At 50.1% G+C, this 27,144-nt stretch overlaps 1 protein-coding gene across 5 annotated transcripts in view; it reads left to right on the forward strand.

The window, feature by feature from the left end:
• SLC37A1 (solute carrier family 37 member 1) overlaps positions 1–27,144 on the forward strand; it is an 80,683-nt gene that overhangs the window by 17,210 nt on the left and 36,329 nt on the right. For all 5 annotated transcript variants that reach the window (XM_057546138.1, XM_057546140.1, XM_057546137.1 and 2 more), the window contains 7 exons: positions 1,395–1,584; positions 10,072–10,153; positions 18,312–18,444; positions 19,094–19,172; positions 22,557–22,692; positions 24,194–24,270; positions 25,222–25,388. In XM_057546138.1, the coding sequence (XP_057402121.1) occupies positions 1,529–1,584; positions 10,072–10,153; positions 18,312–18,444; positions 19,094–19,172; positions 22,557–22,692; positions 24,194–24,270; positions 25,222–25,388 (730 nt within the window). In that variant the 5' untranslated portion in view covers positions 1,395–1,528. The remainder of the gene's footprint in view (positions 1–1,394; positions 1,585–10,071; positions 10,154–18,311; positions 18,445–19,093; positions 19,173–22,556; positions 22,693–24,193; positions 24,271–25,221; positions 25,389–27,144) is intronic.

Here is a 27,144-nt window from a genome sequence, read left to right on the forward strand (position 1 = left end):
CATTTCATCTTTATAACAACACTAAGTAGGGGCCATCATCCCTATTTTTTAGCTGGGGAAGGTGAGGGAGCAGAAGATTTGCGGCATGCCTGGGATTACCCAGCCCAGGGTCAGCTGTCGGGGCAGGTGGCAGTCTGGTGGGATGGAGAGCTGAGGCTGTGTCATCGTTAGGGCCCCGGTGGGGTGTGGGTGCAGGCCGAGTGGCCAGGCTGGCTGTCGGGAGCGAAGGTGTAGCTCCCCTGGCTGGAGCAGAGGGGCCTCAGTGCCTCACTGAGAGGAGGTGGGGGGAGTGGGGAGGGTGTGAAAGCTTGGCAAGGTGCATTTTGAAAACTCACTCTGGAGGGAGAGCGGGAATGAACATGGGGAACCTCTTTTAATTGGGAAGACGCAGGCACTGAGGAATATCTTCTAAATCGGAACTATTTGCTATTTCTTACATGTTATCGCAAGGAAGTGGTTTAAAGACACTGAATACATTTCAGCTTTAAATCGAGATTAATGTTTAGTCAAAAGTAGCTTTCTTTAAAAACGTTATATAACCTGTGACTTTTCGATAAGTATGAAGGTAGAACAGTGCATGCTCCTGCATACACTGTGTACTGTGTGATTTAATGCATGGGTCCCAAAGATTCCTCGTCACCGAACATAGGAGAAAAACTGAAAAATAGCACAGGTCGTGAGGTTGGCTTTGGGACAGGAGACCAGGCCTCCCTGTGCCTTCCTTGACGTCTGGCTCTGCCTTCAGCCCTGACTGCAGAACGGGGCCATTTTCCAAGGCCTCTGAGGTGACCACAGGTGTGAGAAATGAGGTGGCACAGACGAGCTGAAGTTCATTCCCACGGCATTACGTGCATTTAGACTCCATTGCAAAGCCACAGTCAAATGATGGGCTTGATGACCTGCCTCCTTGTCCAGGCCTATGTTCCTCTCTGTTACTGTGGCTCAGACGTAGCCCAGGACACAGCTTGGGGGAACGGAGCACGGCCAGTTCCCTGGCGCTCTGGTGATTGGGCACCTGGTGCGACCCCTGGGCACATATGGGTCTCCTGTGAATGTCAATTTTAGCTCTGCAGAGTGTTGTGATTGAGAGTGAACAGGTTGATCTCAGGAGGGCTTCCAGATAAAGAGGAGTTCAGCAGTTCTTTCCTACACATCCTCAGAACAACATGTGAAGTTCATTTCAGTGACCTTTGAACAAGCTGCCCCCCACCCCCACCGCAGGACGGATGCTCTACCCCTACCTGGTGGCTCTCGTGGTGGGAGTGTCCTGTTGCAGGGAAGTCCAGCTCTGCTCTGGGCTGGGTGACCACACCACGTGCGGTTACTTCTGCCAGGGCTTCCAACAGTGCCATTGTCAGCACACTTGACCTTTCCACCCCTCCCTCTCCTTGTAGAGAGCCGAGCCTCTGCTGGAAGGAAGAGGGCAGGCGAGACCCCACAGGACACCCCTGCGTGCTTCCCAGGATCAAGAACCTATTTATGAAGCATCTTATTTCGTGACCGAAGCTCCACGGTCAGTGAGACGTAAATGGCCCGACTTCCCCCCGGCATTCGCTTCATCGTCTCGTTCTCCAGGGATCAGTGGTAAGTCCTTGGGCACGGAGCCTCCGTGCAGCCAGTGCCCCCTGCCCCCAGTTTCATGATAAAATGCACGTGGATGACCAGCCTCCCCATAAGTGTTGAATGGTTTATTGGTGGTGGAAGCGGTGACCAGGAACACGGCCAAGTTTTCCATCTTTGGTTCTGGCGGTGACAGACAGACTGAAAACCTTCGAGGTTTTCCGTGGCTTCTGGTCCACTGAAGATAATCCTGGTCCCCACCCACAGAAAAATGACCACTGACTACCGACAGGACGATAAAATGGCTGTGGGTGAAATAAGTATGTTAACTCTGAGCTTAGTGAGTGGCCTCGCTGGGTCAGGACTTTCAGAGAGAAAATGAGATCTGAACAAGTTAAACGCAGATGCCTTTCTGTTCTGAGAGCACCTGGTGTGCTCTGAGAATCTTTCTCACAGGAGATTCGTGAACCCCACACTCCTTGGAGCAGGCGGATGGTGAGGGCGGAGTGCAGAGCTGGGTTGTGTAGTCTCTAACCCGCACTCTCAGTGGGTTTTCTCCCCTGCTGATCTCTGTTGGGAAGGAAGAATTGTTCCTCTACCCTCTTAGGTTGAATGATTGGGGGCATGTGAATTAAACTGACAAAAAACAGATTGACAAGAGAAAAGACATTTAACCACATATGTGTGGGAGTTCACAGAAAAACGTGACTCCAGGGGGCCTTAGAATTTGGGGATCGTATACCATCTTAATAGGGGAAGAGGAGCAAGGGAAGGGCACTTTTGGGAAAACAGGTAACTTTTTGGAAAGGTAAATGGGCCCTTAGGAGACTAGTTGGGAGCTAGGATACCGTCGTGACAATGTCTGTTTAGGTGTGATGTGGGCATATCCCGTTTCTGGTATTAAGACTCAGTCTCTCCTGGCTGCTCCCAGGGGAGGATTGATGACAGCTGAGTTCTTTCTCAGCGGCTCTGCTTTTAGGCAGATAAGAGATTTCAGGACTCACGTGCCTTCTGCTCAAAATAATGTTGATGCTGCGGCAGCGTGTTCTGAATCCCTTCAGCTCCGTCTCACCAGGGCACTCTTGGCCTCCGCACCTTTTGCAGCTTCTCAGGCCCAGGCTGGTGGGGGGAGCGCCCACAGGGTCTCAGGTGTGACTTCAGACATCTGGCTCTTTCCACAGCAGTTCGCTTGTCCACTCATCTCCCAGTCTACTGCTAATCTAGCCACAAGTGGTTCCCTTTTATTTAGTGGGTGTTTATCTTTCCCTTGTTTTGAAACTTTATTTTGATACAATTTCAAACTCACAGACGAAAATAAGAATGTTACCAGGAGCTCCTGTAGGACTCTTATAATCACAAATTCTGTTTTGTTTTTTTTTTAAGGTTGAGACCTACAGAGGTAGAACAGTGCTTCTCATGCTTTAGTGTGCATGGGAATCACCTGAAACTTGTTAAAATGCAGATTCTGACTCAGTAGATCTGGGTGTGCCTAAGAGTCTGCATTTCCCAGGTGATGCGGTGCTTTGCGTCCGTGGACCACACTGTGAGTTGCAAGGAGATAGCATATTTGTCTTCATTTCTATTCCATCTCTACTTCAAACTTGCTCTTTGACCTTGAAGGGTTATTTAACCTTTCTAGATCTCAGCTTCCTTAGCTGTAAAAGAAGAGAATTAGCTTTTCTTCTAACATTCCTGCGAAGGACATTTCTTATGTTTTTCTACCCAGCATGCGTTGCCTCTTCCTAATAGCACTTTGATTTCCTTTGGGGAATTGACTTCCCTCCTTCGTGTGCAGGTGTGATAGGTAGGTGAGTCTCAGGATTTTCCATCCCGTTATGGCAGCCCCGTGACCTTCTGCCATGGCCCAGGTCCAGCAGGAGGCAGGAGAGGACCTAAGGTGGGCTACGGGCCTCTCTCTCCTGGGACTTTCTGTCTTGAGTTGAGTGAACCTAGGGCAGAGGAAATGGTGAATCGCCTCTGGTCCAGCCGTGGGGGGCCAGGTTCAACTGGCAGACAAATTCTTAACATTTGTCCTCATTTGCTTCTCCCCCTACCTTCTCTCATCTGTGTGTGTGTGTGTGTGTGTGTGTGTGTGTGTGTGTGTGTGTGTGTAGATGTACGTATACACGCACACATTTTTTTCTGAACCATTTGAAAGCAAATTAAAGACATTATGCCCTTTTATTTCTAAATACTTCAGTATGTACTTCCTGTGAACAAGACATTTTCATACAACTGCACACAAAGATCAAAATAAGCAAGTTTAACACAGATATAATGCTATTATCTAATCCACAGCCCATACTCAAAATTATATCAAATGTCCAATAATGTCTTTTATAGATTTTTTTTTTCCCCTGGGCCAGGATCTAGTCTGGGCCCACACTTTGCATTTAGTTGTCCTGTGGGTTTAGTCTCCTTTAATTTGGAACTGTTTCTTGGCCTTCCTTTGTCTTTCATGAGCTTGCCATTTCTGAAGGATACAAGCCATTTATTTTATAGACTGTCCCTTGTTTTGTGTGTGTCTGGTATTTCTTCATGGTTAGATTCAGATTATGCATCTTTGTCAGGAGTAACACGGAAGAGAGACAGCTTCTCGCTGATGGTAAAGGAGTTACGAATATTGGTGGTGGGGGGAGGAGGGACAGAATGAATCACGTGGTGTTGGGTTGGAATTAAAGATATCAAGAAGAACTGGAGAGGAAGCAGGGGGAGAAATATGTGTGTGTGTGACGTGTGTGTAGGTAGTGGGTGTGTGTGTGTGTTGTGTATGTATGGGTCGTGTGCGTGTGTGTGTAAAATGCCCTCTCTCTGCCCGCTGACGGGCCCTGGGAATAGTAACACCCGCAGCAGTGAGCACACCCGGTGCTGGATCTCAGTTTCCACGTAACGTTTTCCACTGAAGAAGCCAGTCAGGCATCCTTGGAGGCTGGGTCAGCACTGGGCAGGGAAAGTGAGATGAGCCTGGAATATCTTGTGCCAAAAAATAAGGAAGTGCTTAAAAATGAAGGGGCGCTCACTGGCCCAATCTGGGAAGAGATTTTAAATAAACGATGCCAGTAATGGATTATAGCCCATTGAATAAAACAAGAATGCAGTGAGTCCATTCTGCTATAACTAAGTAATGCAGAAATGGGAGGAAGGAAAGCTCTCTCCCGCAGTAGAATGCCAGCCGCTAAGTAGAGCAGGAGTGTCCAAGCTGGAACATCGCCATCCGAAACCATCAGGGATGCTTGGTTTAGGCAAGGATCATCAGTGGACACACACGATGGGGGGAAGGTTGGAGGAACAGGATATCTATGTAACCTCAAAGTACGTTCCCACAAACTCCTGATTGATTACTAGAGGGAAAAACTGTAGCTTCTCTGAGGGGCGACCAGGCAGAAAGCCCCTAAACCAAGCGGTCAGTGATAACGTCACTGACATCGTGGCCCTCCTTTAGGGTGCTCTGGAGAGGCTCATGTCACAGTATGCCTCGTTTCCTTGTTCCTAAATTAGGGATGTCTTCTTACTAATTTCTGTGCCAAATGATACTGTTCAGTAACTCTCGTCTAAAGAATTTTTTACTTCTTATTTGCATATGACCGAGATAAATAACACTCAAATAAGGAAACAATATTCTCCCTTGAGTCTCTGAATTGTCTGGGAATGCCTGCGGCATTCTAGAATATTTCTGAGGAAGCTTTGAAGGCGCCTTACTGAGATAGGCTTTTTTTGCTAGAAACTTGGGATTAACCCAAACACTATTCTTGTAGTATTGGTGGATACAGAGAATGCTATCTATTGTTACAGAAAGTAAGTGGAACACTGATGAAGTAAAGGTTTAAATAATTCATTTTTAATTGTATTTGCTTAATATTCATAAGCCTAAATGTAACACAAAGCAGAAATTAAAGTATCAGATTATATTCGTTTCCTGGGACTGCTATAACAAGTCCACAAAATGGGTGGCTTAAAAGAACAGAAATTAATTTTCTCATGGTTCTGGAAGGCAGACGTCTGAGATCAAGGTGTCGGTAGGGCCGGGCTCCCACAGAAGGCTCGAGGGAAGCACGCTTCCTTGCCTCTTCCCGTTTCTGGCGGCTGCTGGCTCTCCTAGCGTTCCTTGTCCTGCTCTACCTGCATCACCACGTGGCCTTCCTCCCTGTCTGTCTCTGTGTCTCCCCATGGCCTTTTATAAGGACGCGGAGCTGGATTTAGGATCTTAGTGGATTTTAGGTCATACGTGAGTTAAGTATGACTTCAACGTAACTAATTACATCTGCAAGACCTGATTTCCAAATGAGGCCACATTCTAAGATTTAAAGTGGACATCAATTTTGGGGGGGACAGTATTCAACCCACTACAAGATGGATAAAAAGAAACAAATATTATCCAAAGTCCTTGCTTCACAAGTGATAAAGGAAGAAGGTGGACGAGGATAGAATTACAAAATGGGAACGGACTTCTGGAGGATTGTTTAGTCCCCACAACCCAGGATAATCCTGCAGAAGTAAGAAGTCTGCTCACTCTCCAGGACAGGGGTATTGCCATGGTCACTAGGAAGGCAGCAGCCCCACAGTGGTTTAAAAGTACCAGTGGGGCTGTGTTTAGACCTTCCAGAAGTGGAGAACTCAGCCTCTAGCTGCTGGCTCTTCCCCTCTCCTCAAATCCTACGTAATAAGATGGGGAAAGAGAGAGGAAGGATTTGAAAACAGGGAGTAGAGTTGGCCTGATACTGGCGAAATGAAAGATTGGCTTCCTCTTTAGGAGACATACATTCTGTGTCTAGGAAACTCCCGGTTTGCAGGCTAGGTTGACCCTTTGCCCTGATTCTGCAGAGCAGGTTCCCTCCGAGGGCCCTGCTAACCGGCAGGCCGGTGCTCTTCCCAAAGGGGCTGATTCATCAAGGTGTTTCACCTCCACCCAAAACTGAACTGAAAATGTCTGGAGGCAAGTTCTCCACTCTGTAGCCCTCGGTGTTCTCGGGGCTTCCATGGCTGTGCTCCAGCGTGGCATCCCCCAGCACGGGGCGGTCATGGCAACTACTTCCGCCCCTGCAGGCTCTGGGCAGGTGAGCATCGCATGCAAGACCGCCCGCTAGAGAAGAAGGCAAGGGCCCAGGAATGGCTGCTGGGTTCCCATAACCTGGACAGCTCGACAGCCTAGGAATGAATGCAGGTGTGTTAGGGCCCCAGGGCTCTTCAGACCTGATCGAGGCATACGGACGAGCTCTTTATTTCTGGGTTTATTTATTCTATTTAATAAATATATTAAATGCACTTAATAAAACTAGAATATTTATAAGTGGAATGTTCTGGGTAGAGAGTGGAGACCATGAACCCAAGGCCCATTTTCTTTTTTAATTTATTTATTTTATTTTTGGCTGCATTGGGTCTTTGTTCTGCGCATGGGCTTTCTCCAGTTGCGGCGAGCGGGGGCTACTCTTTGTTGCAGTGCGCGGGCTTCTCATTGCGGTGGCTTCTCTTGTTGCGGAGTGCAGGCTCTAGGCATGTGGGCTCCAGTAGATGTGGCATGCGGGCTCAGTAGTTGTGGCTCACGGGCTCTAGAGTGCAGGCTCAGCAGTTGTGGCGCACGAGCTTAGTTGGTCCGCGGCATGTGGGATCTTCCCGGACCAGGGCTTGAACCCGTGTCCCCTGCATTGGCAGGTGGATTCTTAACCACTGCGCCACCAGGGAAGCCCCCCAAGGCCCATTTAAGTAGACCTGCTCTTTCCAAATCCTTCTGAGCTGAGTGATGATGAAATCCAGAGTCTCCTGGCCGACGGCACACCTGCAAGCTGGTTGTATGTAGCGTCCTTGAGGGCTCCAAATCCTTCTCTCAGGCTCTGATTTGGGAGGGGCTGGAGGTAACTCAGACTGAGAATATTTTCTTACTCCTTGTGGAGATGGGCAAAGGGAGCTCTGTACCCAGATGGGGTCCGATCAGGGTCCCCGACAGTCCACACTAGCCCTAGCAAGTGGGCATCAAGCAACCAATGAGTCTAGCTATGGGCTGGAAATTCGGGTGTTGAAAGTTCCAGTGGCCTAGAACATTCATAAGCTGGTGCAGAGGAGCAGGGGGTGGGATACGGAGAGCTTCCAGCAAGGAATTGAGAGACCTCCACCCCCTACCAAAACGGATGACTTTCAGAAACACAGCGACAAAGGCCTAGACTTTTGTCACAGGTCCACTGTACTTGCATAGTCTGTGTTCTTTGCGATAGATGACACACTCACTTGTTTACAGTTTCACTTTTTTCCTACCTGCTCATTGGCAGGGGCTCGAAGGGCAAAGAATCCTAGGAAAACCATCAGTAAATGCTTCCTTGATGAAGTCGGTGTGGTGTGCCCTCGCTAAGTGGGTGTTCCAGAGCTTGAAGGTTTGAGTCCCACGGTACTACCAAGCCTTTTTTCCCACCTGAAATATGACCTTTTGTTAAAAAGCTGGAAATATTTATTTGACTCCTGCCTTTTCTGGTGGCCAAGGAGGCAGACACCCTCAGAAGTCTTCGTGTTAGTCCAGAAAGCTACCCTTGAGAAGTAAATCACAACATTGGAAATGTGGGTGGGAGACAGGAGGAAGGTCCCCTCCTCATCGAGGGCCTTGAATGAGCCTCCTCCCCGGGGGCCGTGGCCCCCCTGCAGCCCCTCTCTGTTCTGTCGCCCCTGCCTCTGCCTTGGGTCATCATGGGTTCAAGCCTGCACGCAGTTGGAAGGTCATTGGCCTTTCCAGACCAGAACAGGACGGGTTCTTCAGGGTTAGGGGCCGGGCCTCAGGACGCAAGGGCCTGCTTTCCTGCTGGGTCTCCTTGTCACCATCTCTTGCCAAGGACTTTTTCCTCCTGACCCGTTGTCTTCCCCGAAGGGCCACTTTTCTTTTTCTTTTTTTTTTTTTTTTTTTTTTTTTTAAGAAAGGAGTGCTTTTTTTTTTTAATTTTATTTATTTATTTATTTATTTATTTATTTATTTATGGCTGTGTTGAGTCTTCGTTTCTGTGCAAGGGCTTTCTCTAGTTGTGGCAAGCGGGGGCCACTCTTCATCGCGGTGCGCGGGCCTCTCATTATTGTGGCCTCTCTTGTTGCGGAGCACAGGCTCCAGACGCGCAGGCTCAGTAATTGTGGCTCATGGTCCCATTTGCTCCGCGGCATATGAGATCTTCCCAGACCAGGGCTCGAACCCGTGTCCCCTGCATTGGCAGGCAGATTCTCAACCACTGCGCCACCAGGGAAGCCCAAGGGCCGCTTTTCTATACGGTGGTTCAAACATTTAGAACCACATTTAGACCTGAATGAACTTTCATCTTCTTTCTAAAGTATCTTCTTGTCTGTAGTCTCCATACACCTCAGCACTTCCTCTTGAACTGCTTTTCTCATAAACCAAGAACAGCAGCAGGGCTTTGGGCCAATAGTTTTTATGTCATTGGCCTTATTCATAGCTTGTCAGCGTCACTGAGTTGTTCTCACTGAGGCCGGTGAAATAGTTATATTTCTGCCTTGCTTGTGTCCTTCTAAAAAGTAAAAATAAATATGATCTTAAATGCCCAGGGTAGCAGGCTTATAAGTCACTTGCAGTTAATTTCGTTACAAACTAAATCATCATTCCTTTTTGTCTGCTTTGTAAACCCATGTGTATATCTGTGTCCCAGGTTTCTCTTTGATTAGTTTTTCTCATGATGGTGTAAATAGTTTCAATGAACAAAGTAAAAGTGGCACATTTTTAAAATATTGTAGTGGTGTTATAAACAGGATTGATCTTTGACGTAGGACTGAGTAAAAAACATACAGCATAAGGAAATTTAAGAATACCGTTGTAATGGATTCTTAATGCACCTTTTTTTTTTATTGAAGTATGGTTGATTTACAACGTTGTGTTTAATTTCTGCTGTACAGCAAAGTGATACATGTATATGTTCGTTATACATATATATGTTTGTTTTCATATTCTTTTCCATTATGGATTATCACAGGATATTGAATATAGTTCCCTGTGCTATACAGTAGGACCTTGTTGTTTATCCATTCTCTATGTAGTAGTTTGCATCTACTAATCCCAAACTCCCCGTCCATCCCTCCCCTCAGCTTCCCTCCCCCTTGGCAACCACAAGTCTGTTCTCTATGTCTGTGAGTCTGTTTCTGTTTTGCAGATAGGTTCATTTGTATCGTATTTTAGATTCCACATATAAGTGATATCATATGGTATTTGTCTTTCTCTTTCTGACTTACTTCACTTAGTATGATCATCTCTAGGCCCATCCATGTTGCTGCAAATGGCATTATTACATTCTTTCTTATGGATGAGTAATATTCCATTGCATATATGACCACATCTTGTTTATCCATTCATCTGTCGATGGACGTTTAGGCTGTTTCCATGTCTTGGCTATTGTGACTAGTGCTGCTATGAACATAAGGGGCACGTATCTTTTCTAATTATGGTTTTGTCTGGGTGTATGCCCGGGAGTGGGATTGCTGGATCATATGGCATCTTATGTTATTTTATGTCATCTTTGCCACTGTTTTGTGTTTCAGGTACAGAGCCTTCATTTTTATTTTGACATTTTTGCTGTATGCAAGTTTTCACTTATCTCGAAAGCCTATCAGCATAGTTAAGGTAAGAAATCATTGAAAGCACTCGATTTCATTTCCTGCCTGTAATCTCTGTAAGGAACTAGTAAGCTGGTTGGGGGGAAGGGGAGTGTGGAGGAGAGCAGTAAGATAAATGGAGAAAATGGATTGTTGAGGAGCAAGGTATTTTGCTGCTTTGGTTTTTAGTTTCTCTTTTCTGAAATTAATAACTTTAAAATGGTTTTAGGATTTATAATTTCAGAGGTAGTATACTTTCGGTTATATTCGTTGCCTGTTCCAGAATTCTAAAGCTTAATTAAATATCTATTCTGTCTTGTGTGAACTTTCCCTCCGAATATATCCAGTCTAAAAATGTTCCCCAAATTGCTTCTACGGCCATTAGGCTTTGATCCTAAGTCTGGCAGTGGTGGTGTTTCTCCATTATTCTCAGAACACTGAGTTTCTGTGTGAGTGATGGGTGTGCAGGAAGTTATTAGGCAGGCATTTAACTCGACTTGGGGAAAAGAAGATTAAAGGAGACAATCCTACGTAATAGCCAGTTGTAACCCGGGAAAAAGCAGAGTAGTTTTCTTACCCTCACTGGAATGACATCATTTTGCCTGCAGTCTGTCAACTGGCTTGAATGGCTGCTGGGCCTTTATTATAGAAGAGACGAGGAAATCGTCCAGGGCCAAAGGTGGCTCATTTACAGCCCGACTGCCCTCCCTCACTTTCTCCTCATTGGCAGGGACGCAGGTCCGGGACTGTAATTCCGTTGACCTTTGTAGTTCCGCTTCCTCTGCCCCCCGGGTCGGGGGGCGGGGGGAGGAGGGGGCCGAGTGCTGGACAGCTGTCCTCTCGGCTCCCGGCTGGTGGCAGAGGCAGTGCCAAGGCTGTTGCTTCTCTGGACGGTTCTGTGTTCCCCAGTCTCCAGCAATTCCACCTTGACCCCTAGGAAGCAGGAATTTCCCCGGCCCTTCAAGTCGCTTGTAACATTCTCCCTTTTTTGATGTACCAAGTTTGAATAACTATGGCAATCTTTGCAGACCTTTTATAATGCAGTTTTCAAAAAAGAGAAAAGGATGGGACAGGAGAGGGTGGGCCTTCATCCACTTGACCAGTGTCTCTAATACCAGTACCAAGGGCCAACCCGCCCCTGTCAACTTAAATACTCCTAATTCCTGTCTTCCTGGTCAGGGAAATACACATATGGCTCAAGAAAAAGGCAAGTTATGAAAAGGGAAGAGACCGTTGAAGGGACCTTAGAGAGTGCCTAGAACTGAAGGAGCCAGCGGGGTCGGGAGCCTTCCTGAGGCTCCGATGGATCCTGGAAGGCCAGATGTGGATCCTGGGGCCAATCCTGGCCTGCTGGGGGCGTCGCGGTGCAGCAGCAGCCTGACAGGCGCAGGGCCCGTGTTGGGACCGAGGCAGCATGCTGAGGGGGGCTGGCCACTGGAGGGTCTCCTTCTGGTGGTCACGAGGGTCCCCATTTAGCCAGGAAGGGATGCGGCATTGTTCCAGGCCACTCTCCCGGCTTCCCCGTCGGGGGCTTGGGGCTTAGTGACGAGGGGCCCGGCTCTTAGTTACGTTTTCATCAGTCACAGTGACTGCCACTGGCTGAGCCCCGCACCTGACAAGGTGCACGCCTCCCTTATTTAATATCATCGTCATGGCAGTCCTGTGAGTGTCCTTTTGAGGAAACAGACTCAGGAGCCTAATTCCTCTGTGCAGGCCAGGGCCACCTCAGGTGAATTCCACGGGGTCGGGCTGACTCCAGGGTCCCTGCCCTTACCCTCCCTGCCACAGGGTCTCTAGGGCAGGTGTAAGAAGCTGGGTACAGTCACAGCATCACACCCAGATTTTCTTCAACACGCAGATTGTCTGACTTAGCGCCTTAGACGCGCCTGGATGTGGATTGGCCTAACGCAGAACCCCAGGGCTTCTTCACCTTCTGAGATAGATAAGATGTCACACTCCATATGATAACTTACTTTGTAATGCCTTACAAGGCTTTCACGTGCTTTATTTAGCTCATCTTATTTATAAAACTAGAAGTAGTAACGCTGCTGTTGACCCAAGGAACAGTCTGAATTATCTATAACCTATGTTTATTAGTATATTACGAGCAAAACAAAATTAAAATATATTTGCGTACCTGGAATTGATCACCAGGGGTGGTGAATCATAAAATGATTCATATTCTTTAATGTCACTTACAGTGACGTGACATGTCGTGGTGGCGTGAGGCTACTCTGTTTAGACTTAGTTTAGTCACTGATGAAACCTTTCATTTTTCTCTGATTTTAGAATATAGCAAAAAGGAAAAATAAGTGATAGTGATGAAAACAGGGCTGGGAGGAGGTGGGGTTACAACCTCGCTCTCTTCTGAGAGCTGCTCCAGCGCTAGCTCTGCCTCTTAACTGGAGGCCGATGGACATGTGGGGCCTGCACGCTGCCCGAGGGACACTCTGGGGGGCTCTTCCCTGCCCCCCCACCCCCGGGCTGGGCCAGAACAAAAGCCTGAAAGCAGAGGGTTCTCGGGGAGAGCCTGAGCTGCAGGGGATCCAAGGTCCCCGAGGGGAGCCGTCACACTGACCAGTCTGAGTGTGAATGTCCAGCCCTCTCTGCACACACGGGACCCAGGAAAGGAAAGCCGTGAAATCCTCAGCGGCGGACAGAAAACAAAGCCTGAAAGGCTGGAAGTGCATACCTTGGCTTTGGGTGGGAAACTTGCTATCTGGAAAGTTCTACTGTTCCCAGTATTTGTATTTAAATAGGACACAACTCCAATGAAAATCTCAGCAATGTCTTTTTTAACTGAATAAAATAATCTTAGAGTTTATGCGAAAAGAATGACCAAGAATTAATTACCAAGGAAAGTGTGGAAAAGGGAACATTTTTTAAGCCACTATAATCAAATTATTATGGTATTGCATGAGGATAGACAAAGAGGTCAGTAGAAAAGTATAGAAAATGCTGTGGAAACATACAGTAGAATGGCTGACAGAGGTGATGGGAAAAGTATAGTTCATCTAATAAATGGTGTTGACACAACTGCAGATTCATCTGGAAGAAATACAGTTGAACCCCTATCTTATAAAGAATAGATGGATGGATTAAAGATTTAAATGTAAAAAATAAAAAGTAAAAATCCAAGAACAAGATGATGTCCATCTTAGGGGTGTGAAGTTGGGAAATCCAAAGGAACGATGGACGGAGTGGGTGAAGAGGCAGTTCACAGACAAAGGATATACCACTTTATACCCACCAAGTGGCAAAACACCTAAAAGAGTAATAGCCCCTGTTGCTGGCAGTGATGGCGGGAGAAGACTTTCAGGTATGGGTGATAGAGATGTGAAGTGTTACAGCCTTTTGGAAAGCATCTGGGTAACACCTGTTGAAATTAAAAATGCTTGTCCTTCAGTCCTGCTTCTGGGAATCTTGTCCATAAAAATGAAAGCGCCAGCACTTAGGAGTTTTTGCATAAGCATCTTTTTTGTAGCATTGTCTGCAATTTTTTTTTTTAAAGGAAAAAAACAAACAAACCTGGCTATGACGTGAACTTCGTCAGCAGCTGAAAGTTCGAATAAATTGTGGCATATCCGTGTTCTGGTGTGTGCGACTGCTGAAAAGAGTTAATTAGAGGGCTTTCTCTAGTTGCGGCGAGCGGGGGCCACTCTTCATCGCGGTGCGCGGGCCTCTCGCTGTCGCGGCCTCTCTCGCTGCGGAGCACAGGCTCCAGACGCGCAGGCTCAGTAGTTGTGGCTCACGGGCCTAGTTGCTCTGCGGCATGTGGGATCTTCCCAGACCAGGGCTCGAACCCGTGTCCCCTGCATTGGCAGGCAGACTCTCAACCACTGCGCCACCAGGGAAGCCCCCAGCAGGTATTTTTGACTAAGAAGGGTCAAGGTGGACATAAGTCCATGTAGAATGATCCCATTTAAGAAAAACAGACAGTGACCCAAAAGCTTCCCTATGTATTTCTGTACACCTGTGTGAGTGGGTGTACCTTTGCATATGCAGGTGTGTGTTTGGTCCATTTTCATGTGGCTCCTGTGACCTGACCACCTCCGGGTACTGTTGTAAATGGGGCCCAGGTTGTCTGTTCTTCCTGTTTTGAGCACTGTCTCATCCACTCTTGCTGCTGTAACAAAGTACCATAGACTGGGTGGCTGTAGACAGCAGACATTTGTTGCTCACAGTTCTGAAGGCTGGACATCCCAGATCAGGGTGGGTGCCCGCACGGTCAGTTTCTGGTGAGGGCCCTCTTCCAGCTTGCAGATGGCCGCCTCCTTGTAGCTTCACTTGGTGGAAGGTTGAGGGGTTCTCTGGGGTCCGTTTAAAAGAGCATTAATCCCATTCATGAGGGCTCTACCCTCATGACTTAATCACCTGCTAAAGGACCCACCTCCTAATACCGTCCCCTCAGGGGTTAGGTTTCAACGTATGAATTTGGTGGGAACACCAGCATTCAGAGCATAGCAGGCACCAGAACTTTCATTTCTCTTCTAGGACTTCTTTTGCATAATGCTTTGGAGAGTTCTTTTAACCCAGAGCTTCACAAGAGGAGTCTAAAGGACTAGTTAAAATAAGTGGACCCACACAACCTAATGAACCCTAGAAAATTTACTAAACATATACACTCTGTATAGATTATGTACACACTCACACGGACACACGCGTGCACGTACGTGCGCACACACTAAACTCCGTGTGTCGTTCAAAGGTGAAGTGAAGCTGACACAACCCCTCTCCTCCTGATGAGGCCCGAATCCCCTGCTCTCAGTCTCCTGCCCCTCTCCCTGTCACCTCCCAGCATCTTCTGGACCCCTTCCCCATTCCCACCGGGCTATCTCCGTTACAGACAATGAGTAGCTCGCTGTAGCCTTGGCCAGAGAACCAAAAAGCCCATGTTTTTGGAACGAATGAGTGAATAAAGAGTTTCTCAGGGTGAAGCTGCTCAAGTTCAGAGTTTAGCACGTAGAGTCTTCATTAATGTACATTTATATAAAAACATTGGTGCCTAAGTGACTGCACAGGCCAGTGTGTGTGGAGCTTACGGGGAACATGTCTGCTGCAGCTCCTGCTGCCCAGTGCTGGGGGTGGAGGGTGCTAGAGAGGGGATCTGTAGAGGTAAGTGCACCCCCCTGTGTCCCTGCCCCTCCCCCCTACATGGTGCTTCGTAACGTCATGGCCGTTTTCTGCATCCTTCCATCATGTCCACACCTGTCTTCTCTCACGCCCCGCCCCCCGCCCACCTTCCAGTCACTCTGGAGTCTTGCGGTTTATTGTGTTGTTGCCGTTCCTTTGTGTATTACACAGACATTTTTAAACACGTATGAGCCCCATGCACCTGGAATGTTCCATTCTGCTCTTCCCCTCTTGGCGTTTCACAACCGTATTTCTCGGCTGCCACATTGTCTTTTGATTGATCGTCTTTTAATCACTGCCTGGTGTATTTTGATTAATTTTATGTGTTATCTGTTGAAAGGCATGTGTGTAAAAAATTTGCAAAGGAGACTGCTTTTATGAAAGCAAAGGACTAGCTCCCCACCCCCGAAATGATTTTATAACATGGTAAGAATCAGTTCACCTGGTGAGTTTTTTTTCTGACAAACTAAGTTTATCTTAGTTCCATTAATCCTTAATTTTCCTGCAAACACCAGGTTTGGGGAATAAAACTCATTGAAAAGTTAAAATATGGCAGTCTTATTAAAAGCTAACATGTGGTCATTTAAATATCCTTAGAATTCTTTATATTCAAGTAATGTTAAGTCTTGTATTGCTTTTGCTTCAGCTTTGCAGTGGGGTGGGCTAGAGATTGCATTTCTCATATAAAGGAGGAGGGCTGGGGAGAGAAGGGAGCTGAGTGAGATTAGGGCCAGCTGGAGGCCGTGGGGTGCCCCTGTGTGGGTGGACCCCAAACACACAGCTGCCAGTCACTGAGCCTTTCTGAGGGCTGGGGACCCGGAGAGCAGCTCTCTGCACACACCTGCACGTGCTCATCTTCACGGCAGCGCCGGACGGGCCGCGCTGTGCTGGCTTCTTAAGGGACCGTGGGGAGTGCCTGTGAGTCCGCCGAGGCTGGAAACCGGCACAGCAGCACCAGGACCCCGGCTCAGAGCCTGCGTCCCTGACCGACACCTCTCATCCCGGGACAAACCAAAACAGAGAACCTCTTCTGCTTGTTTATGAAACAAAAAGGGATGCTTTCTAATCCTTTATATCCCCCGTGGCTGGTGAAGGAGGACGTGGACCTGCCGGTGGGAGCCGCGTCTATAACGGTCCTCTTCCCGGGCTTCCGTGTAAGGCGTGTGTTAGGAACCCCACGCCAGCCCCGCTCGAGGGTCCCCCTCAGCCCATGGGGGTCCTTGCGTCCTGCCTGTTGCTCCCTTATTGAAAGGTGAATCGACAGCATCAGTGGCGCCTCCGGGCCCGGCTGGCTTCCAAGAGAAGCAGCAGAGAAAGGTGGGCGGACACACCTGACTTCTGAAGGCAAAGAGGGAGGGAAATTATCACATCAGGCGGGTGGGGAAGTGCTGGGAACCCAGCTTCATGCAGAAAGGCAGGGCTCCCCCGTGTCCCCGTCCCAAATCCACAGCCGCGTCCCCGTCCCAAATCCACACCCGCGTCCCCGTCCCAAATCCACAGCCGCGTCCACAGTGTCTCCGGCGGGCAGGGAAGGGGCTCCGAGCGTCCCAGGATGACAGCGCCCGGCCTCCACCCCTGGGGAGCGGGAGCTCGGCTGAGGAAAGCTATTTGCAAAGTGTTACTTTGAGTTTGGAAAGCGGAACCTTGGCTAGTTTTAGAGGAAGCTTGTGTTTAAATTACAGCAGAGCAGCCCAGTGATGATGACAAAGCCACGTGACCACAGAGTGGCTGGGTCCCGTGTGCCAGGCCAGGTCTCAGGGGCGTGTGTCCATGTAAAATCAGCTGTCCCGCCGTGGCTGACCACAGCCCTAGCGAGGCGGCCTTTTAAAGGAGAGCCGCCTCTTTAGTGACCCCCTCCTGAAGAGGCGGGGTACCCACAAAGCGAAGGTGGTGGACAGGCCTCCTGGCTGCCCCCCACCTGGTGGACGGGGGTGCAGCTCCCTGCCCGCTGCCCTGTGTCTTGACCCCGGGGTAGATGCTCCTGCCGGGACCAGCCTTCCCCTCAGCCCCCCAGGCCCAGCCTCTCTCAGGCCACAGCTCACTAAAGGATGCCCCTTCAGGACCTCTGCTCCCCCTGAGGGCCACCTCCTTGACCTTGAGGACGCCTCCTTTCTGCCCTTGCTCACACCTGATGGATTGGTCCATCTGAGCCCCGTGTAGCGGAAACCCCAGAAAGCGCCCAGCAGGGGAGAAGTGGGAGCCGGGGCCACCTGGGAGGGGACACGTGTGACCCCCAGGTGGCACCACAGGCGCATGGAGTCCTGTCTGCTGCCCCTTGTGTTTTAAGGAACAAGTCACCTGTTACTCAGGTCCCCATAACAGGGCGGCCCCGGCTGCCCTGCGGCACTTCTCTGGAAGTGTGGACGCCTCCTTAAGGAGCACCTTGAGCTAGTTTTAGGGGGGGGTTGACGTATGATTTGCACATAGTAAAGTGCACGGATCTGCGGTGTCTAGCCTGGCAAGTATTTACATGCTCACCCAGGAAATCATCGCCTAGGTTAAGGTCTGGCCCCTGTCCAGCTCCCCGTGGGCTCCCTGTGCCTGGTCCCCATCATTGTCACCCCTTCTCTAGGTGACCGCTGTTCTCACCAATGCCACCTGGATTTACTTCCCTCCTCCTGAGCTCTGTAAACAAAGTCCTCCCTTTTGTGCTCCTTCGTGTCAGGCTTATTTTGTTTCAAGATTCATCCTCGTCCTTGTGTGGACCTGTAACTTGTAGTCAGTGATACAAATCCAGCAAGATGAATCCATTCTTCCGTTCTGGGCAGGTGGTCCCCCATGCTGCCCGGCTGCTCTGAGCAGTCGTCTGTGGGTGGCCCGGTACAGGCTGTGTCGGCTGTGTCTGTGCTCAGGAGGGGGCAGCCGCTAGGGAGCTCGAGAAACCGTCCTCATCGGCAGGCGCTCTCTGGGTCCCCTGGACACACCGCCCCAGAGGTGCCGTATCCCCCTAGAGCGCAGTCACCCTAGGACGGCTGTAAGGAGAGGGGCGGCTGAGCCCCACCTGAGTGCACTCTCTCTCTCTCTGGCTTCTGTCCTCCCCATGGATGTCCCAGGGTGAGCTGCACAGAGACTGCACAGCTTCATATGAGCGGGAGGTCGGATTCCACAGCCAGAGCCGAAAAGCCGGGGACACCCCCACTCACCAGCTCCCAGACAACGGGACCGACTGCGGCTGGGCCCCGTTTGGTGAGTTCTCCGTCCGTCCCCCTGCTTTCGTCCCGTGGCTGAAGCTGGCCGTCCCTGCAGGCCTCCTCCACAGGTGGCAGTCCCCGAGCCGGCTGGCTGATCTCAGCAGCGGTGACGATGCTGTCGGATGCAGCTGCGCCTCCGGGTGCAAACTAACCTCTCCTCCCAGCACACCAGCCTCGCACCTTCAGCTGCTGCACGTTTCCCGTGCCCGTGTGCAGAGGTGTCGCTCAGTGGTCAGACCTGCTGGAGGTCATCTGCAGGTTGCATTTGTCCAAGCTGGACGTTAGGACTTACAGAGCGTAAGCTGTGGGTGGAAAGAAGAGAGCAATCTCAGAGCTGTGGTGTGGGGCTGGCCTGGGGGGCCCGAACCAAAGCCTGTGTAACAGGTGAAACAGAACAGAACCCACAACCTCAGCTCCAGCGATGGGGATTTGACCTGATGGGAGTGATGTTTATGTAGCGATTACTGGAAACATGGTGACTTGATTTCCAGTTGCTGTATTTCCTGTGTTCCCTTCTGAGGACACCAACCCAGACGTAGAGGGCAGAGGTCTCGTATGTCATCGTACCTCTCCCGGACATACATTGGTATTTAGTGGAAAGTGAACAATGCTCTCCCTTTCCTGTTGCTTCTCGCCCCGTGTAGATGAGGGCAACTACCAGCAGCTGCTCGGCGCCCTGGACTACTCCTTCCTGTGCGCGTACGCTGTCGGCATGTACCTGAGGTAGGTCGGGCTGAGACTGCAGGACCCAGGCGGTCCGCTGGGCGCAGAGCGCAGCTCCGGTGCGCTGAAGACGCCGCCCCGCCCGCAGGCGACTGGTCCTCCGGTCTCTCCTCAGAGACAGGGATGAGGTGGACGCCCGCCCACGGCCCGGGTGTCCTGCCGATTGGGCAGGCTGTCCTCGGACGGCTTTCCCGGCCCCGGGGTTGGATGCACCGTGAGCCCTGCCGGGACCCAGTCACTCAGGAGCAGGGCCCTGGCCGCTCCCCACCCGGTGAGCACGGCAGAGCCTACTCTTCGCTGGTTTCAGGGGCCGCCGTCTCTTTCCTAACCCCGCCTGGCATCAGAGCAGTTCACACAGCGGGTGCTGGGCGTGTCCACCTGGATGCCCCGCTGGGCCAGAACAGAGCCTCCCCTGAGCGCCAGAGGCCGTCCTGCCTGGCGGTGGGAGGCGTGGACCCCAGAGGCACGTTGCTGGGATTTGGTCCCGGCTTGACTGCTCGCTTGGGTGGCTTTGGACGAGTTACCGCACCTCCTTGGGCCTCAGTTTCCCCTTTGCAAAATGGGGGAAACAGTAGTTCTTAACTCACAGGAGTGTGGTGAGGTTTAAATGAGTTAATACATGCAGAATGCTCAGAACAGGGCCTGGCCCGTGCTGTGTTCCCAGCGTCTGTGACATACGATCATTACCCCATTCTTGATCCAGTTCTGAATTGGCCTAGGGAGGTGGTAAGTATTAGTGGGTAATAACAGGACATGCAATTGGCCGGTTAAAAACTGCTATTGTGTCAGTCTAGCCAAGTTTAACAAAAAAAACAAAACAAAACTAATAGGGACTAAGTCCTTTAGTCCAAAGAGGGCTTTGTTCAGAGACACAGAGTTTTAGAGCTTTGGGAATCTCTGGAATCCCTGTAAGTGTTTACCTTCTTCCCTGAGATCCACCCAGACTGTGTTATCACCGAGACCTGGACCCCCTCCCCAGCTCAGGACCGTCTGGGTGTCTGGTACCCAGACAGGTGGTTTCTGCTGGTGGAGTGGCTATCACCCCTTTGTTGAACTTGCACATCTGCATAGAGCTGCAGGGCTTGTCTGAGTGCGGAATGAATAACACAGATGCAGCACAGAACAGGAGCCCAGCTGCGGAGAAGGACGGTGTAAGCCTCAGGCGCCTTAGGGCGTGGGCTGCCAGCCGTATTCCATCCTGGGGTCAAATATTTATGCTCTAAGAACCGCAGTTTTACTGGACACCAATAATCAATAATATAAAAAGACCCCAAGGTTGGAGTGTGTTTTTCTCAGTTACTAGAAAACACTAGTTAAACGTGGTTCCCAGCTGGGAGTGATTTTGTCTCCTAGGAAACAGTTAGCAATATCTGGAGACAGTTTTGGTCGTCTCAGCTGGAGAAGGGGGTGCTGCTGGCATCTAGTGGGCAGAGACCGGGGGTGCGGCTAAGTGTGCCACAGGACACAAGACAGCCCCTCGCCACAAAGAATTACCCGGCCCAACATGCCAAGGGCGCTGAGGCTAAGAAACCTGGTTTGAATAAAGTGGTTTTATTATTGCTTATTTATTGGCAAAGCTCATTCTTTATGCAACTCGCCAACGAAGGTTCTTATTAAATAATTTTATTTTATTATGAAATAGTATTATTTATTTCGTAATAACCTAACGTGACATCCACAGTGGACTCGTGACGGGGATGAGGGTGTACCCTGCGTCCTTGCGTGCTTCCTTGCATGGCCTCTTAGCGACATCGTGACACGTTGCTAGTGAGACGGATGGTGTTAGTGTAGCAGGTAACTCGGCCGTGGTGGCACCTTCGTTAACCCAGGTCATCGCTGGCAGGTTCAAGCAGGTGTGGCGTGGCCTTTATTACCTGTAGGAGCCTGATACGATGTGGAACGCTGTCCATTCCGTTAGGCCTTTTCTTTAAAACTTTACAATAGAGACCAAATTGAGTCCCAGTATTGTCTAGCAAGACTAGAGGACATTTGTAAGCCCCAGCCGATGGCACTAGCTCTCAGGAGGCCCATCTGACTCTGGCACTTACTCCGTGACCTTGGGCAGATCAGCCAGCTCCTCTGGGACGTGTTCCCTCTTCTCTGAAGTGAGCAAGGTGAAGTAGATAATTCCTTTAGCTCTCGAATGCTCTCGAGTTTGTATGTGATCAATTTCTACTCAGCTTAAAAATTGACCTGAATGCTGTTTCTAATTTTAAATTACTTCCTCTGCTTTAGTGTTTAAGAGGTCATTTGCGTGATACTAGGTTGATCTTTTTTTTTCTTTGGTAAATTCTGAAGGAAGATCTCTCTGGGGTATTTGTTCTCGAGATGAAAGACCAGAATTTTGGAGCTGGTTCCCGGGCAGGCAGGCGTCATCCTTCATTACGTCTCATATTTATCTGACTCCTAGAATGATTACGTGGAAGGAAACGAGACCCACGGAGTGTATGTAAAGATTGCCAAAGGCTCACAGTCATTTGTGATTGTTCTCCAGGTCTCTATTCACTTTATAAGTCACAGTGTCAAGCTGTTCCATAGTGACACGTCCTACAAGGCTGTAAAGGACGTATTTCAGATGGCACTGGGTAGTGAGGTGTGATGGTGGTAAAGGCCTGTTGAGTGTATGTCCCGGTGTGAAACTGGAGATTTTCACCCTCTCTGGCAGCACTGGATCTGTTTGATTGAGCACCCACTACCTGCCAGGCACTTAACCGAACTTATCTCGTTTGAGCACCCAGGCGGCTCCAGGAAGCAGTTCTCCAGAGAGATTAGCTCTTTATGGCATCACGTTGCTGTTCAAAGGGAGCGTGGAGGCTTTGCCCCACGTCTCAGGCTTTACCTTAAAGACAAGGCTCTGTCTTTAAACCAGATCGCAGTGCTCGTGGCCAGAGGGTCGTTGGCAAGAGCGCCTCTGGCCTGGCCGCTGATGCAGCGGCTTAGTGCCAGCCCGAGGGCCAAGAGACGTGCTCAAGGTCACGGGTGGACCCCTTTTCATATTTGTCTACAGTTCGACAGTTGAAATCTTAAAATACTCTATACATTCACTGGCTGTTGTTTATATAAAACAGGATTAGCTGGCAGGACAAGTTTTTGGTTTTGTTGTTTTAATTGGCAGGCATCATATATGTCAGAGTGTTTCAGTTTTATTATTTGACAGTGACTTTTGTTAGAAGTAGAAAGTCTTAAAAGGTGTTGCCAGTTTCTGGTTAATAAATGCTCCATTGAAAAATAATTGTGATGAAAATTGACTGGAAATTGGAGTGCTTTCAAGTTCTGAAAGCTCAGAGAACAGCATGAAAGCATCCAGAAAGAAATCGCTGGGTCATTTACATTATGGGTGTGTTTGTTTTCTCATATTTGTCTTTCTTTTTTCTCCCTCCTCAGTGGCATAATAGGGGAACGCCTGCCAATTAGGTATTACCTAACTTTCGGAATGGTGGCCAGTGGTGCTTTTACTGCCCTGTTTGGCGTAGGGTATTTCTACAACATCCACAGTTTTGGATTCTACGTGGTGACCCAGGTAAGGTCTGGTCTACGGCTCGCCATGTATGGGATTTCCGTGATAAGCCGAACGGGGTGTTAATGTCACGGGTCCCCAGCTCTGCCAAGAGAGCACGTGGCAGGTGGTGGGAGTGGGCACAGAACTGTGTCCTAGCTGAGGTCAGGGTCGGCGCTGGTACATCCAGCCCCTTTTCTCTCCTCTGCTCTGAAATTCCAGCAGCCGTGAAGGGTTTCTTAGTTTCAGGAGTTGCCGCCTAAAGAATCCTATTTGTCGGTACCCCAGCCAGGGGATTGAAGCATGAAGCCCTTCTGAGTCCTTCTGCCTTAATTTGGGTGCATTTGAGATGTTCTGTCTTGTGTCAGACTTGACCGCTCTGGGGTTGGCGGGATGAGGGGCGTGGTGTGGGGGAGGAGGTTGAGGGGACTTGGGGATGGTCGACAGTCGGGCAGGGCTGGGGGCAGTCAGCGGGGGGCGGGAAAGGCGAGGGCCTAAGGGTGCTGCAGGGGAGTGAGGGCCAGACGAGCATGCGGCCCGGCCCTTCCAGCGGGGCCCAGTGCTTCCCGGAACTCTGGGCTCTGCCCCTCCCCACAGCCCTGTGGGTAATATTGGCTAGAAATGGAAAATGACTTGGAACAATGATGCTCAGCTTCCGAGGCTCTCCAGACAGCCCAGGGAGGTGTTACAAGGTCATCAGGGCAAATCGTATATAATTTGCTTTCAAAATTTTCACCATAGAACTTGAAAGAGTTTGGCTGTTTTAATTACCAAAGCGATGCACACTTTATGGTGATACAGAAAATCAGAGAGAAGGAAAAACCTATTTCCCAGAGTCCCAGCACGTTCCTGGAGGGAAGGCTGAGCCTGGCTGGCCCTGAGGCTGGACCAGCGTCTCCCAGGCCGCCTCTGGAGGCCGGTCCCTCCCGGCGGCAGCTGGAGGAGGCTGCACCTGACGCCCCTGAGACTAAAGCAGAGCCAGCTGCTGATTCGCTTCCCAAATCCCTGCTTCCGACACAGGCTCAGGGCGCGCTTGGCAAGTTGGGGAAGTCATTTCTCTAGGCACTAGGTCAAGGTTCTGCTCCCTTCGGTGGGTGGCCAGCAACGGTACCTTCTTCACGACGTAAGAAGGGAAAACGTGCAATTTACAAGCCACCCTTACGGTATCATCACCGGTCTGTAAAAAGGAGAGGGTTTTTCTCTTTTCGTAAAGTTTTAGCTTGGAGAGAGAGTGGACAGCCTGGCCCCAAGCTGTTAACAGTAGTTCATCTCCGAGCAAGAGATTTTCTTTTCTTTTTTTTCTCTACTTATTCTAAAATTTTCACGATAGGCACGTACGACTCTCGTGGTAAGATATATGCGTATATTGTTAAAATAACACGTCTGGCTGCCGAGGCTCGTATCGCATCGGGTTCTGCCCCTTCCTTTTGTGAGAGTCCCCGCTGGGCGCCCAAACCCCTGAGGCCAGGCTCCCGGGTGTGGGTGTCCCCCACTCAGCGGTCTCTTCCTTTGCCCTCTGTCACAGATCGTCAACGGACTGGTACAGACCACCGGCTGGCCCAGCGTCGTCACCTGCCTCGGCAACTGGTTTGGAAAAGGGAGGTGAGGAAGGCAGCCCTGCTTCCAGCAGCGATCGTTTTCAGAAGATTCTGATGAAAACCAGACCACTTTATGTTCAGTTTTTCTTTAGATTCATTACAGAAAAAAAACACGTCAGTCTACTGTGTGAAATAAGATGACTGAAACCTCTGGGTCTTGAGGGTCTAAAATCCAGGCGGGTCTCTGTCCCAGGAGATGCCCCCCCCCCCCCCCCCCGCTGTGGGCAGGGCGGAGTCTGGGTCATCTGTGCAGCCATCCAGCAGCCCGGGCCTCACCTGGCCTCCTGGGAAATCTGGGAGAAATGCAGTCAGGGCCTTGCCCCAGGCCTTTCGAAGCAGAAGCTACATTTTCACAGGACTGAAAGGCACAGGGAAGTGTGACCTGTCCAGGTCACCCAGCGCCTGCTGGCAGAGCTGTACCCAGCCTCTGGTGACCTGACTGCGGTCAGATTCCATCGTAACATCTGTGTGACCGGCAGCACAGCCAGGCCCACAGTTAGGAAGTGGTCGAAGATGCTGGACAAGATGGGGAAACTAAAACAGGAAACCCACTCATCCAGTCTTATTTAGCCCCGTTCATCTGGCAGGTTCTTCAACGTGAACTTTGCAACGTGAACTTTGGTTAATGGGATATTCCATCAAATGATTGTATTTAGATTGCAAAGGCACAAATTTAAATTAGGGGCCTTCCAAGAATTCTAGGAAAAGGGCTCTTTCTTCTTCTAATCATAGAATGAATAAGCTCAGAGAGATGTAATTATGCAGCTGGAGGTAAGGGAAGATACTGTCCTCTTGTAAACACCCCTGGTCCCAAGCCTCGCAGAGGTGGTGTGTTGCACTGCCTGTTTATTTCTACACCAGCTCTCACGCTGTGCAGGTACTGTTGTAACCTCACGTACTGATCCATGTAAGCCCTGAGACATCATTTGCCACCTTGTGTTTTGCTGTGTTGCAGGCGAGGTTTGATTATGGGGGTCTGGAATTCCCACACCTCTGTGGGCAACATTCTGGGGTCCTTGATCGCTGGCTACTGGGTGTCCACATGCTGGGGCCTGTCCTTCATCGTGCCTGGGGCCATCGTGGCAGCCATGGGGATAGTGTGCTTTCTCTTTCTCATTGAACGTAAGTACCGGTGGATGATGACCTCTCCCCGGGAGGGCTTTGCTGGGGGCGAGTTTAGAAGAGGCTGCTGCTGCTTCGTCCCAGGCAGGGGTGGGGTTGTCCAGCTCCCCCTTGCCAGGAAGACTTCCTTCTTAGGTATGATGAGCCATTGCTCTCCTGGTCTTGCTGGATTTTCTGCTGTTTCCCGATTTCTGGAGTAACCAGTGTTGAAACTCCTCCCGCCCTGTCCTCTGGCCCCGCGGCGTTGGGCATGCGTGGTCTTCTGCCACGTTGCTCACTGCCCAGCCCACGTGGCTGCACCGGCCCACCCCAATCTTGCTGCCACAAACTGAAATGTGCCTCACCAGCTTGTTTGCCTTCTGATAAGGTATATCCTTGACAGTGTTTTAAAACCATGACATGACTTAAGATCATATACCTTAATTAGGTAAAGAGTGTTCTACCAGAAAATCCAAGCCTTTGTTCCATCCTAGACTCAATCCCAGACTTTTGTTTTAATTGAATTTTAAATTAATTTTTTAAATGGAGATCGGCAGGACAAGCATTCCTAACAATTACACTAATGATAGAGAAGCAGCTGCTGCTTTAGCTGTTACATGTCAGGGTGCTCTAATCCCACGAGCTATTCTGATGAGTTATATTTGGCGTTTACCTCTTTGATTTGGCTTAAAGCAACATAAAATCATATGGTACTAGATAGCTCCGCACTGTCAGCTCCCAGGGACGCGGAACTCAACTCAACGGTGAGCGTTAACTGTAGCTTCAGCTTTGCATTCGGAGTTGCCGGTTTTATCATCCAAAAGGTTAAGGCACGTGAAGTTTCTCACTTCTTTTTTCTTGTTGCTAATGCTAACCTTTTCATTTTAAAATAACCGCCACTTAGTGGAGCATACGTGAGGCTCTCAGGCCAGCGTTGTCCTGTCAGTGAACATGGAAGACAAGGTTAGATGAGGAATCAGATGCCCCCCTCCCCTGGATGTGAGCAGAGGTCGCGGGGCTGCTCAGCTCCCATCGTCACCGTTTTCTCCAGGGGCCCAGTAAGCTGTTAGCAACATCTCGAAATGGCCCAAACAAGTGAATTGTTAAACAGATGGGGGTGCGGTGGGGAGGGTGGGTATTGTGACTTCCTTGCCGACATGCCGACCTGTGGCATTAACTGTCACTTGTGTGTCACCGGAGTTCCGGGAAGGATCATCGCGTCACCTGGACTCTCCAGGGGCTGCTTCGACACCATCACCTGGACACCGACGCGCTTCCTCTATGTTAGTGCAGGGACCCCACCCCCCCTGCCCACCGCGTGCCTTCCAGAGTCCCCGGTGGCTTTTATTCTCTTCCTCAACTGATGAAGGGGCGGCTCTGGGGAAAGGGGCGGAGTGACAAGGAGCGGAGGGCGTGGCAGTGGACGGGAGCTTGTTTGCTGGCCTGGCCAGGGCGCTCGGTCATCCTGGGCGGGGCAGGATTTCCAAGAATGCGCGGAAGCCCTGGTTTGGTTTTATAATAAATTGAGAGCATTCTCCGCACTGAGCCGCTGCTCCTGTAGCTTCCGAGGGGGCGGCGAGGCTGGGGGGCTCTCCTGGAGCTGCTTTCCCACCGCTGGCCATCCTCTCACCCCCTCTCCTGTTTCCATGGTGACCGTGGGGCTCTGCCTCCCTCCCCCCAGGCCGCCCCACCCCGGCCGCCCCACCCCAGCCCACTCTGGGATGAAATGCACTCGCTCAGCTTCCCCCGGGCCCGTAAGGTGTTCCTGGGAAAGGTA

This window comes from Balaenoptera acutorostrata, chromosome 4 (genome assembly GCF_949987535.1).
Source record: "Balaenoptera acutorostrata chromosome 4, mBalAcu1.1, whole genome shotgun sequence".
Classification (NCBI taxonomy): domain Eukaryota; kingdom Metazoa; phylum Chordata; class Mammalia; order Artiodactyla; family Balaenopteridae; genus Balaenoptera; species Balaenoptera acutorostrata.